This window comes from Elephantulus edwardii, unplaced genomic scaffold, assembly GCF_000299155.1.
Source record: "Elephantulus edwardii isolate Elephantulus edwardi_28Jun2011 unplaced genomic scaffold, EleEdw1.0 scaffold00018, whole genome shotgun sequence".
Classification (NCBI taxonomy): Eukaryota; Metazoa; Chordata; class Mammalia; order Macroscelidea; family Macroscelididae; genus Elephantulus; species Elephantulus edwardii.
Genome location: NW_006399768.1, coordinates 24,723,844 through 24,737,648, shown reverse-complemented (window position 1 = coordinate 24,737,648; position 13,805 = coordinate 24,723,844). Strand labels below are relative to the sequence as shown.

At 40.7% G+C, this 13,805-nt stretch overlaps 1 protein-coding gene across 1 annotated transcript; it reads left to right on the top strand.

Annotated features, from left to right (window-relative positions):
- Positions 1 to 2,621: 2,621 nt before the first annotated feature.
- CCDC110 (coiled-coil domain containing 110) lies at positions 2,622 to 12,200 on the top strand. Its single transcript, XM_006882281.1, has 6 exons — positions 2,622 to 2,856; positions 2,960 to 3,067; positions 6,364 to 6,419; positions 6,697 to 6,762; positions 9,103 to 9,213; positions 10,068 to 12,200. The coding sequence occupies exons 1-6, from the start codon at positions 2,622 to 2,624 to the stop codon at positions 12,198 to 12,200; spliced, it is 2,709 nt and encodes a 902-aa protein (XP_006882343.1).
- The last annotated feature ends 1,605 nt before the right edge of the window (positions 12,201 to 13,805 follow it).

Here is a 13,805-nt window from a genome sequence, read left to right as displayed (position 1 = left end):
TGGAGCAGGATAGGACAGGTTTCAGATCTCTCCACAAGGTTCCTATGCATTGTATTCTACTCTACAGCACCTAACATAGCCACTACAGCTCCCTTGTTGTTGTTATTGTTACTTAGATGGCAGTAAGTCCAGTATTACTCATGAACAATAGATCTGAACGCCATCCTATCATGTGCCACTCTCATAATGTGACATACTTCAGCCCACTGGTGACTTCACTGTGTCAATCCACCTGGTTGAGGGTTTTCGAGTTTTTCACCAACCCTCCACCTTTCCAAGCATGATGACCCTTTCCAATGAATAGCCTCTCCTAACAACATGTCCAAAGCATGTGAGATGAAGCTTCATCATCTTTGCTTCTAAGGAGCACTCTGGCTGTCCATTCTCCAAGATATAACTGTTTCTTCTTTTGGTCGTCCACGGGATAGCCAGCCCTCTTCTCCAACACCACAACTTTAAGGCATCATTTTGTCATTCTTACTCATTTTCCAGCACTCAGATTCACAGCAAGTGATTGAAAAGATCATGGCCTAAGTAGGTTCACCTTAGTCTTCAGTTTTAAATTATTGCTCATTAACAATTTAGATAGGTCCCAGCACAATTTCCCAGTGTTATACTTCTTATCTCCTCACTGCTGCTACCATGGGTGTTGATTTTGAATACAAGTAAGTTGAAGCTGTTGATAGTTTCAATCTTTTCTCCATCTTCCATCTATCATGATGTTGCCCATTCTTCTCAAAGTTAGCCATAATTTGTTATGATCCACACAGTAAAACGCCTTTACATATTCAATAAAGCACAAATAGACATTACTCTGGTGTTCTCTACTGTCAGCCAGGATCTATCTGACATTAGCAATAAAGGGTATCCCTGGTGCCACAGCCTGTTCTAAATACAGCTCAACATCTGTCAGTTTCTATGCACTGTTCTGGCCTTTGCCTGCATGTGATATTAATTATATTGTTGAATAATTTCCACATACTGTTTGATCAGTTTTCTTGGGAATGGAAACAAGCGTGGATCTCTTCCAGTCATTCGACCAGACAGTTGTCCTCAAATCTACTGGAATAGACTGGTGAACACATCCAAGCCTGCATCTATCATGTGAAACATTTCCACTGATAGCCCATCAATTCCTGGAGCCTTATTTTTTGTAAATGCCTTCTCTGTAGCTTGAACTTCTTCTTTTATTACCATTGGGTCTTGATCATATGGTGCTTCCTGAAAATATTTCAGTGTGGGCAATTCTTTTCAATTCCTAATTATTGGATTTAATGTTTCAATTACTTTGTATTCCATGAGTAGTAATTATTGTTGAAAAATAAGGCATATTTACCCATTTAAAACTTTTTCTTTAGAAGTGCTATTTTTTTATTGGCACACAGACCCAAGATCTTGGCTGCCAACAAGTTTTTAATTAATCTTACTCCAGCTTCCAGTGCAACATTGATTTTTTTTTTTTTTTTTAAGGAAGTTCTGGTGGCCTGGTGGTAAGGAGCTGCGCTGACAACTCAAAAACTCATGGTTTGAATCCACATGGTTTGAATCCACAGCTGTCCACAGCTGCTTCATGGGAGAAAGATGACTGGCTGCAGGGTCACCTGTATGAGTTAGTTCTGACTGAAAGGTAAAAAAATATCATCCAGGTGCATCAATACTCAGTATGGTTTGACAAATGAAGATAGTTTTCATTTTTGCATTTTACGTTATTTTTATTGTAGCTCTGGTGACCTAGTGATAAAAAGGAGTGTTGCTAATCCAAAAACAGGCAGCTGGAATCTAGGAAGATAGACAATATTCGCTAAAGAAATTACAGCCTCTGAAAACCCGCCGGAGGGTCAAATATTAGTTGATTCTGGCTCCACTGGCCCATAACCATAGTAAAGTAAAAAAAGTATTAAGGGTCAGGGGCTCGAAATCACCAACGGAGAAAGATCAGCAACCTTCTCCCATGAGATTTACAGCCCCTGAAAACTAGATAGCACACAATAACAACATTTAAATTATGTTTCAATTTTTATATAAACTTGAATTTAAACATAATATTTACATTCATTCAACTGCTGAACAAAATGGTGTCATTGGCCAAGAAAACTCTTTTAATATTAGTGGAAACATTGATCTTAGACCGTGTAAATCCCAATGACATGGTTAGCAGAGAGAAGGGAAATGTTCCTGGTTGTTTGCCCATCTCTGATCATTCCCTTTTCTCCAAACAGCTTGCTTCAAAGCTATTCTCCTCAGTCCGAGCATAGGCAAGAACCAGATCCTCGTGGTCAGCAGGGAAGATGTTGCAGAAAAAGCGCTCAAGGAGGATGGTCACAGCAGCCACGGCCTGTTCCTTGCGCAGACGTCCCCGGCAGTCCTCGCCCAGGGCGCGCGCCCTGACCCGGATCCGCGCACCTCCGCCTCCTGCAGCCTCACCCACAGTGAATGCTCGTGCAGAGCGCGGGCGGGTACTACCCTGTTACCAAGCAACGGGATGTCCGCACCGGAAGCGACTACGCCGAATGCATGGGGGGAAGGCAGTTGAGGAGGAAGATTTTAAGCATCAGTAATGATCCCTGGTAAGAGCTGGCCGAGACCTTCACTCGCGGGGGAGCCGTGGGAGCGTGGGCATGATGGGGAACGCCGCCGCCTGGCCCCATCGGCTCGTAAACCTCGAGAAGTTCCCAGGCCCCGTCCGGGGATCTGCGCGAATGGCCTCACCTTGTATTTTTCAGTCTTCCTCTCACCCTTCTAGCCTCCTCTCCACCCGCGCACTGCTGGGACTTCGTGCCCAGGTTTCCACTCCCGTCCACCCCACCACCACCCCAGTCCCGCTGCCGCTGCTCCGTGGCCCCAGCGCGCCCCCCTGTGGCCGCTTAGGGCGCCACCTCTGGGATCTGCATGCCCACCTCCTGTGATGCCAGCTCTGCTGCTGATAGAGCTCAAAGCAGATGTACCCTTTCTGTTACAGATGAACATCATCCTAAGGAAGACAGTGATTTTGACGCTGTTCTCCTTTCAGCATCCAAGATCCTAAATTCCTCTGAGGGCTTACGGGAAAGTCTTGGCAGTGAAACAGGTAAGATTTCCAAGACCAAGGCCTGATGATGTTTCTGTCATTTATTCCAGGTAGCAGGCATATTACCTACAATCACCTGCCAAAAAAAAGTGTAGTTACAGTGCACAGTGCCTTCCAATAATATGATTATTTTTATACAAGGAAGAGTGGCAGAGCTCTTGCCTTCCAGATGAGAGACCCACTTTCAAGTATTTATCAGTGTATCTCATGTGCAGCCACCATTTTAGTCAGTATGTCAACAGGTGCAAGTGGATCTTCCAAAGACAGACTAAAAAGAAGGTTCTAGCAGTCTGCCTCTGAAAATCAGCAAATGCAAGTCCCAGTGGCTCACAGAAGTCCAATTCTTAACGGTTCCAGGCAATTCAGAGTGTAGACCTAAGATGTGAGACATACTTATCGTGACTATTGTTGACTGTAGATCCAAGCAAACTAAAACTGTTAACTATCTCAATCTCCTCAACATCCATACTGATGCTGCCAATTGGCCCAGTGGTGAGAATCTTTATTTTCTTGATGTTGACCTTCGATCCTTATTGAAGGCTGCAGTCCTTGACCTTCTGCAGCAAGTGCTTCAGGTCCTCCTCAGTTTCAGCAAGCAGGGTTGTGTCATCTGCATAATGCAAGTTGTTGATGACTCTTGCACCAATCCTGATGCCATATTCCTCCTCATACAGCCCAGTCTCAGATGACCTGTTCGGTATACAGATTGAAAAAGTATGGGGACAAAATACATCCCTGACGGAATCCCTTCTTGATTTTGAACCATCCAGTGTCTCCCTGCTCTGTTCTGACGACTGCTTCTTGGTCCAAGTATAGGTTTCGCATAAGCACAATCAAGTGTTCTGGGATTCCCATTCTTCTCAGAGTCAGCCACAGCTTGTTGTGATCCACACAGTCAAAAGCCTTTGCAAAGTCAATGAAGCACATTGACATTCTTCTGGCATTCTTTGCTTTCGGCCAAGATACATCTAATATTAGCTATAATATCCCTAGTACAACTACCACTTCTAAATCCAGCCTGCACATCTGGCAGTTCTCTGTTGACATATTGTTCCAAATGTTTCTGCATAATTTTCAGCAGAATCTTGCTTGCACGTGATATTGAGGATATTGTTTGATAATTTCCACACTTTCTTTGGAATGGGAACAAATATCGATCTTTTCCCATCAGTTGGCCAGCTGCCTGTCCTCCAGATTTCGTGGCACAACTTAGTGAGCACATCCAGGGCAGCGTCTGTTTGTTGAAATAAATCAATTGGTATGCTGTCAACTCTTGGAGCCTTGTTTTTTGGCAATTCCTTCAGAGCAACTTGAACTTCCTCCCTCATCACCACAGGCTCTTGCTCATAAGTTATTTCGTGCAATTATTCTTTGTCAGCCAGTTCCTTCTGATACAGTGTCTCTGTCATTTAGCAACAATATTTCCCCACTTCTATCTGTGTTTGAAATCCTGACACTTGTTTTCTTTGTGACCTGTCTTCCTTCACCCACCTTCATGGTTGTTGAGTCAGAACCAATTCATAGCTGACTCTCAGGGGGTTTCTGAGGAATTAAATCACACTAGTAGAGCCTGGCCATCTTATTCCCTAGGAAGTGGATTCAAACCACCAGAGTGACACAGCTTTGGGGTTAGCAACCCAGCTCCCTGTAGAGCCATCAGAGAGCTCTCGTTCTTTACAAAAGTAGAAATAGTTTAACTTAGCTTAATTAAAAATGGAATTTTAATTGAGGTCTGAAGTCATCCAATTCAGATATACCAGCATGTCCGTTTTTATCCCTAGCGCGGAGCCAATAACTCAGCTTCAATCTGGAAGTTGTGCCATACAATACTGGTCTCCACAGACCTGCCACAGGGTATGTGTGTGACAGCTCCAGGATTCCAGCCGGACAGACCAAGTCGTCACCCAGTCAGTGTCACAATCACTGTGACGACGCCTCACTCAGCAGCGTACCTCACAAGGCTTTAAAAGTAGGAATTTCCAGGAATTAATTTGAATTACAATTGCAGAATTCATTATGTGAAACTGAATATTATTTTTTTTTTTACTACATAAGAGTTTACCATCCTATATACAACCATCCCCATGTTACAGTTTTAAACTCATTTCTTATTCTTGATCTATGAGCTACAAGTTTAAACTCTGTGTCAGTGATTGCAAAGTTGGCTTAGGATAGGACAGGGTTCAGATCTGTTGTTCATAGGGTTGTTACGAATCATACTCAACTTGACGGCACCTGACAAAAACAACAACATTCTCTGTACACATCAGAATAAACTTCCCGTGTTTTCCCTTTAACTGCTTCATAACTTACCAGATTGTTAAATATCTTGACTTTTTTTTTATTTTGGTCACTTAAAAATGAATCAGTAGAAAATTTACATTTAATATAATATGACATTTGGGGCAGAGGAGTTGAGATTTTCAGCATGATGCTGTGGAGAGGGGAATCAGGTGCACATGGCAGCTCTTCAGCGTGGAGGTTTTGAGGATATCCATTTGGAACCCACTCGTAGCTGACCCTTCAGAGGTTTTTCAGAGGCTGTGAATAGCATGGGAGGAGATTGCCCATTTCTCTCCTGCAGAGAAGCTGGTGAATTGGAACCCCTAAAGAGATGCCACCTCCGGGTTAGCAGTGCAACTTCTCATGGCCACCAGAGCTCCCAGGATACCAGGCATTACTTAGCATAGCGTATTCTGGCTTAAATTGGCTCAGATCATACAAGATAGATTTGCTGTTTATCTGGCACTCCCCAGTATATTCAATATTATTGACCAACACTAATTCAAAAGCATCAAATCTTCAGTTTTCCTTATTCATTATCCAGCTGTCACCTGTATGTTGTTGTTCTGTGCCGTCGAGTCGCTTGCGACTCATAGCGACCCTATGTACAACAGCCCTAAACTCTGCTCTGTCCTGTGCCAATCGCACTGTCTCTGACACACCCATCCCGATTATCCCAGTCACTGAATCAATCCACCTCATAGAGGGCCTTCCCCTCCTGCGCTGTCCCTCCACCCTCCCAAGCATGATGTCCCTCTCTAAGGACCGGTCTCTCCTCACAACATGTCCAAAGTATGTTAGACGGAGCCTCAGAATCCTTGCCTCCAAGGAGCCACCCGGTTTAACCCTTTCCAGGACAAATCTGTTTGTTTTCCTAGCAGTCCATGGTATTCTCAGTACTCTTCTCCAGCACCACAGCTCAAAGGCATCAATTCTCCTATCCTCCTTGGTCATTGTCCAAAAAACATAACTAAGTTATTAAAATACATGGTTTTTCAATTTTGCTTTTTTAGAATACAGCTGCAAAACAGAATCAGAAAATCAAGTTCAACCACAATCAGCATTGAAAGTGAGTAGATTTCTTTGTCTTACCTCCAAAAACCTGTGGAAGAGTTGCCCTTTTCCAGAACAAATGCTTTCTAAATGTACCTGGGTTCCTCCATCTGATTTCCAGAAAAATCAATGGAAATCAGTTATCCAGTGTGAGTCACCCAACATTCATGTGATCCTTTCCAACAATAAATAGGTTGGTTCTTTTTGAGGATGTAAAGAAGTCGTAACAATTCCAGCAGCTTTGCCAGCCTACAAATATCCCATTCTGGACCTTGTTGAACTTTGTTGTACAGGCTCTTCAGCACCAACTGGAATCATTTCAAGCTCTCCGAATACAGACTTTACAGAATGTTAGCATGGTAAGTTGTTTTAATATGTATATTCTTCTTCTTGTAGCCATAGTATAGGAATAGACTCATAGATGAGTCTCCATTGAGTTTCCACGGCTGTAAATCTTATGTTAGGAGATTTCTCAGCTTTCTCCCAAAGAGCTTCTGCTGGTTTGCAACCTCAGAGAGGCAAGGACTTTGGGTTAACAGCACCGCTCTGTACAGATTAGGCCACCAGAGGTCCTGCTTGAATTTTTATGTAAGAACTATCCAAACTGACAGACTAACCCAGTATTCTAGGCTGGAATTCACAATTAGCTGGTTAATGAATATTGATTTGTTATTCAGTGTGGTCACTACAGACTCTAGGCTTAACATTTGTTTTGAGGAAGAAAATGTGTTTTATCTTCTCTTTGTTATACTTGTGTTTGTATATAATCCAAAAAGAAATGTTTCTTTTAAAAATAAACATTCAAACAACTATGAGATATCATTTCACCCGAGTCAGAAGAGCAGAATTTAACAGAACAGCAAGCAGCAAATGCTGGCAAGGTTATAGAGAAACTGGAACCCTTATTCACTGTTGGTGAGAGTGTAAAATGGTGCAACCACTGTGGAAGGCGGTTTGGCGCTTTCTCAAAAAGTTGCAAATAGAGATACCATTTGACCCAGCAATTCCACTACTGGGAATATTCCCAAAGAGACCATAACTGCCACTCAAGCAGATATATACACACCCATGTGAAACAACCTAAGTGCCCATCAACAAACGAATGGATAGAGAAGCTGTGGTATAGTCACACAATGGAATACTACACTGCATTGAAAAACAAGGAACTCATGCAATATTATTCAAAATGGGTGACCCTGGAGGACATTATCCTAAGCCAAGTATCTCAGTCACAAAAGGACAAATACTGCATGGTGCCACTGTTGTAAAACAGGACTGACCTTGGGGTTGGGGGGAGACTGAGAAAGATGGGTTCAATACTGCATGCTGCATTGAAACAGATGAGGGAGAAAACTGTTTAAAAGGGATATGTGATTAGGTATTTTTGTCATGACAGGAGTCCAGAGTGAAGGCTGCATGGTGGAGTAGACCTGGGGGCACAGATTGTAAAACAGTGAAAGAATTTTTCTTTTACTTTTCCAAGAGGGTAGTGTATTAGGGGAGAGGGTTGGGAGGAGAGAAAAGTACAGCAATTAATGAATGGAAACCCCAAGTCTCTGTAAATTTTCATTGAAATTAATAATAATTCCAAAAAAGAATATAAGGGGGGGAGAAAAAATCAGCAATTCTTCTTTCATCCTTAAAAAAAGTAAATAAACATTCAAACTGTTACCTGTATACTAGTCTACACATAGGTATTCTTTCCTTATAAGCTGTATAAAATCTAATTCAGAATTGGTTGAGATAAAAATGTAATCGTTTAGCTCAAGTAACATATGAATAGCTCACTTCAGGAATGGCTTTATTCATAGAATGAGGGTTCATGTCATCAGGGTGCTGTTGCAGACTCATGGTAAGGAATTGAGCTGGCAACCCAAAGATACAAGGTTCAAATCCACCAGCTGTTTCACAGGAGAAAGATGGGCCATCACCACCCATGCAATCAACTGCCTCTGAAAATCTGCTGGAGAGTCAACTATGGGTCTGTTCCAACTCGACAATAAACAACAGCAACGTGTCATTAAGACCAAGTCTCCCACCATATCTTCACTCTACCTTCCAATAGACTCCTGGACTCTTTGGGGGGGGGGTGCGGGAGAAGGCTGTTGGAAGCTCTGAGCCTTTATCATTTCAAGTCCAAGTAAGGCAGAGAAAAGAATATGTGTTTTTCTCACAATACTTTATTCTGTGGTCCTAGAACAGATTCCAGTTTACCTAAATTGGGTTTCATGTAATACCTGACCCAATTACTGCACATAGGAATGGACTCTTGTAATTAGTTATGAGTCAGTCGCCCTCCATGTAATCAGTATCACACATGAACTTTTATCCAGGAAAAAAAAAGGGGGGGTAACAGAAGAATACAAAGATGAAACCTACTGTTGTTATTTCAGCTCCTGATGACTCTCCCCTTAGCAAGGCTGCTTTCTTAGTGGGAGTAGACCAACTCATTTTTCACCAACTACTAACCAGATGATAATGTGTCTCCAGTGTTCAAATCCGCCAGCTGCTCCTCTGGAGAATGAGGGGCAGTCTCGTCCCATTAGGACTCCTAGCCTCAGCAACACAATGCAGGATCACTCTGAGTCATGATGGACTTGGCAAAAGTGACTTTCATCTTTGAATTACACTATCTGTTACTCCTGTATACTTGTACATTTATAAGTCAAAAGATAACTTCCTGAATTTATCTTTTGAAGGTACAGTCTGAAATCAGTGAAATACTGAACAAGAGTATTATTGAAGTGGAAAATCCACAATACAGCTCAGAAAAAAATCTAATATTCAGCACACGAATTGAGAATTCTTTGGTACGTTATTTCGTACAAATTATTTTTATATTTACTTATTAAACAAATGTCACTGCAATCACTTTGTCTTCACTGTTACACTCTCTCTTTCTTCATAGGAAGAGTGGACAGCCAGAGATGGAAGTAAGGAAATTCCTTTCCTGAAAATCCTAAAAGATGTGCGTTTACCTTCATATGTACACAATGTTCATGTTTCTCTTAGAAGAATCTTTAAGGGGTTTAAGATTTAATCCTAACAGCTAGAGATTCCTACGTGAATTTTTAAGAGGTCATTTTGTCATCTATCTGACCATTTAAAAGTTCTTTCTATTGTTAAGATTGACTGGGCCACCAGAGTTCCCTTATACATGCTGATTAGAACTCACATGTGATACTGACAATGCTGGCCTAGTGGCAAGATGCTGTGCTGCAGTCCCAAAGGCATGTAGTTCAGATCCATGGGCAATCTCCTCCCATGCGATTAACTGCCTCTGAAAACCTGCCGAAGGGTCAGCTATGGGTTGTTTCCAGCGCAAGGGTACACAACAACAACAGAATCATCTTGAGACTAGGAATGCAAACGCAGTTGAACAAATAACTCAGAAATTTCTGAAATTGAGACCCATGAACCTCACACCCAAAGGAAATAAGTGCAATTTCTAAGCAGACTGTGCAAAACAGATCTAGAGCTCTCAAAACAACTATTGCTTTCTGGGAAGAAAGAAATCAAACTTGTTTATGTTTCTTTGCTCTAGAATTTGATAAATGCTCATTTTAGTTGCATAAATGAATCCTGTAAGATTTTTTTATGTCATTGATTATTTAATAATTGTGAGTAGATTTGTAATTTGTGGGGTTTTTTTTATTATTACTAGCCTATAGAGAATGAAGAAGAAACCTTTTCGGTGGAGAAAATGAATCATTTCGAGGATTCCAGCTCTCTCCTGTCAAAGGAAGAAAAATTCAGCAGTGTTAGCAGTCTCTCTCAAGGCATAAACACTCCATCTCAGATACATCTGAAGGACACACTGACTCTGAGAATGTCAGCAGACAATGCATCCTCAACCATAATTACGAGCTCTTCAGGAAATACTGACATGCTGAAGAATTACCATAGTCTTTACCGCTCTCTACCTAACCCACCTCAAAATGGAGTGTCTCAGGCTAATGCAGCTCTTCTAGGTGAATCCACAATCACTATGCCTAGTGTCAAGCATGGATTTTGTGACAATTTAGATAATATTTGCCATTCTATCAAACAAATGAAGGAAGAGCTCCAGAAGTCACATGACAGGGAGTTGGAACTTACTAGTGAACTTGAAACTTTTAAAACTGACAGAAGTGTTCAGAGTAATGGCCAATATGAACTGTCCCCCATTCACAGGGAAAAAATTAACTGTATGAAGGGAGAAAGTGTGGACAGTACTTTAAGTGAAGATAAAAAATCAAAAAGGATTAAAGAATTAGAAACTTTAGTATACAAATTACTCCCACTTAGAGAAACTGTGCCAAAAGTCCATGTGACTTTTTGTAGGAGATGTAAAAAATTACCTAAGGGTGAAATATACAGGGGGAAAAGGAACGAGAAAAATAATGTGGAAATTCCTATCACTAGCAAGAATATTACAGATTTAAAATTCCACAGCAGAGTCCCAAGAGACACCCTGTCATTCCTTGACCAAACAAAACATAAAATGAAAGACAAAGAAAGACAATCATTTGCCATGAAACAGGGATCAGTAATATTTGAAAATGAAAAAGCATCTAAACTCAACCCTGTGACCGAGCAGTGTGTTGCAAAAATCCATTACTTACAGAATTACTTAAAAGAGTCTGTGCAGATACAGAGAAAAGTCACAGAGCTAGAGAATGAAAATCTAACCCTTAAAGCCAAAATAAAACTGTTAGTCCTGACCACACAATCTCTGATTCAGAAAATTGGAACATATGAAACGCAATTTAAAAAACTGATTGAAGACAAGAACACTAGCCAGTGCAGGCTAATTAATGCAGAAGAAGATAAAAAAGAATGTCTGAATGAATTTAAAAAAATCATCAGTAAGTTGAACGTCCTTCAGTGCCAAAATAAAACCCTGGAGGAAAAAATTGTTCAGCTTTCTATGGAGAAACAGCAAATGACTGAAACACTAGATCAACTAAAAATCAAGGAGCACAAAACACAAAATGAGTTTGCCTGTGTCAATAATGAAAATAACCAAATGAGACTAGAAATGGAATCAATGAAAAAAAATATTCTGTTGCTGCAAGATGAAAAAGAAATGTTAGAAAAAAACACATCACAGCTTCTAAAGGACAAAAGCTCACTTGAGAAAGAACTCAGTGAAAATCAGGTAGAGATAGTGCAACTAAAAGAGAAAACAAGATTGGCGAAGACTGAACAAGAGACACTTCTTCAAATCATTGAAGCATTTAAAAATGAAAAATTTGACCTTGAAGCAACATTACAAGAATCTACCGCTGCTAGACAGATGATGGAAAGAGAAGTGGAAAAGATTCAGACCTACCAATCTACTGCAGAAGAGTCTTTTTTGAAAGAAATTAAAAATGCGAAATCTGAAGCAAGTATTTATAAGAATAGTTTATCAGAAATGGGAAAGGAGTGTGAAATGTTATCAAAAATGGTAATAGAAATTAAAACAGACAATCAGATCCTAAAAGAAGAACTAAAGAAACATAGCCAAGAAACTATGAAATTTGAAAGTAGCATCAGTCGGCTTACTGAAGATAAAATCCTTTTAGAAAACTATGTAAGGAGTATACAAAATGAAAGGGATACCTTGGAATTTGAGTTGCGGAATCTTCAACGAGAGTATTTTAACTTAACTGATAAAGTCTGTAATCCGCATAGTGAACTATCAAACAAGGCTTACATCTCAAAAAGGGAGAAATATCACTTCGACAGCTCTGCTACTTATGAAGAACCTTCTAATCCCAGAGGTAGAGCATTAGTTCCTAAAATAAAAGGTATGTATAGTATATTGCAGTGAATTAAACAAAATTGAAAACTGTTTAATTTTGTAAGATTTGGATTCAATTTAGTACATCATGGAATCATTTGGAATTTTGCACTTTCAATAACATTTTTATTATTATTTCATTCATATTATTTATCTATATAGTATATATGGAAACAACTTTGTCAGGGAATACATTTATTTTATTTTCTAAAACTTAATTAACACTTTAACCTTTGAAAAAATCTTCTTTTCCCCTCCAGGAGCTCCGGGTAAACTGTATCAATTGCTTCCTTCCAAGATATGTAAATAAATTTCTAAAATCAATTTTTAAATAATGTGTCCAAGTGGTTTTTTCACATGAAATAATTTTAACTTATCCTTTACATAGTATTACAATTACCTAACAGATGATTAGGGAACTCTGATGGCTTACTGGTAAGGAGTTCACTGTAAACCCAGAGTCTTGTGGTTCAAATCCCACAACTGTTCCATGGGAGAAAGATGAGTATTCTCTTCCCATGTGATTTACTGCCTCTGGAAACCTGCTGGAGGGTCAGCTATGACTAAATTGTGGCTCCATGGTGGTTGTTGTTGTTGTTTTTGTTATGTGCCATCGAGTCGCTTGAGACTCATAGCGACCCTATGTACAAAAGCCCTAAACGCCGTTTTATCCTGTGCCAACCTCACCGTCTCAAACACATTCATTCCCACCATTCCACTCACAGAATCGATCCATCTCATTGAGGGTCTTCCCCTCCTGCGCAGTCCCTCCACTCTCCCAAACATGATGTCCCTCTTCAAGGACCAGTCCCTCCTTGCAACATGCCCAAAGTATGTTAGACAAAGCTTCAGAATCCTTGACTGCAAGAAGCATTTTGGCTTCACCCTCTCTAAGACAAACCTGTGTGTTCTCCTAGCAGTCCATGGTATATTCAACACTCTTCTCCAGCACCACAGCTAAAAGGCACCAATTCTCTTTCTATCTTCCCTAGTCACTGTCCAACTCTCCGATGCATAGCACGTAATTGCAAAGACTATAGCCTGGATCAGGCGCACCGTAGTCTCCAGCCTGATGTCGTTGCTCTTCAGTACTCTTGAGAGGTCCCTCACAGCTGACTTTCCCAATGCAATTCGTCTTTTGATTTCCTGGCTGCTGGTACCAAGAGTTGACTGTGGAACCAAGTAAACTAAAACTGTTAACTATCCCAATCTCTTCACCATCTATACTGATGCTGCCAATTGGCCCAGTGGTGAGAATCTTTGTTTTCTTGATGTTGAGATTCAATCCATATTGAAGACTGAAATCCTTGACCTTCTGCAGCAAGCGCTTCAGGTCCTCCTCAGTTTCAGCAAGCAGGGTTGTGTCATCTGCATAACGCAGGTTGTTTATGATTCCTCCACCAATCCTGATGCCACATTCCTCCTCGTACAGCCCAGCATCTCAGATGATCTGTTCTGCCTACAGATTGAAAATATATGGAGACAAAATACACCCCTGAGAGACCCCTTTTTTTATTTTGAACTATCCAGTGTCTCCCTGCTCTGTTCTGACGACTGCCTCTTGGTCCAAGTATAGGTTTCACATTAGCACAATCAAATCTTCTGGGATTCCCATTCTTCTCAGAGTCAGCCATA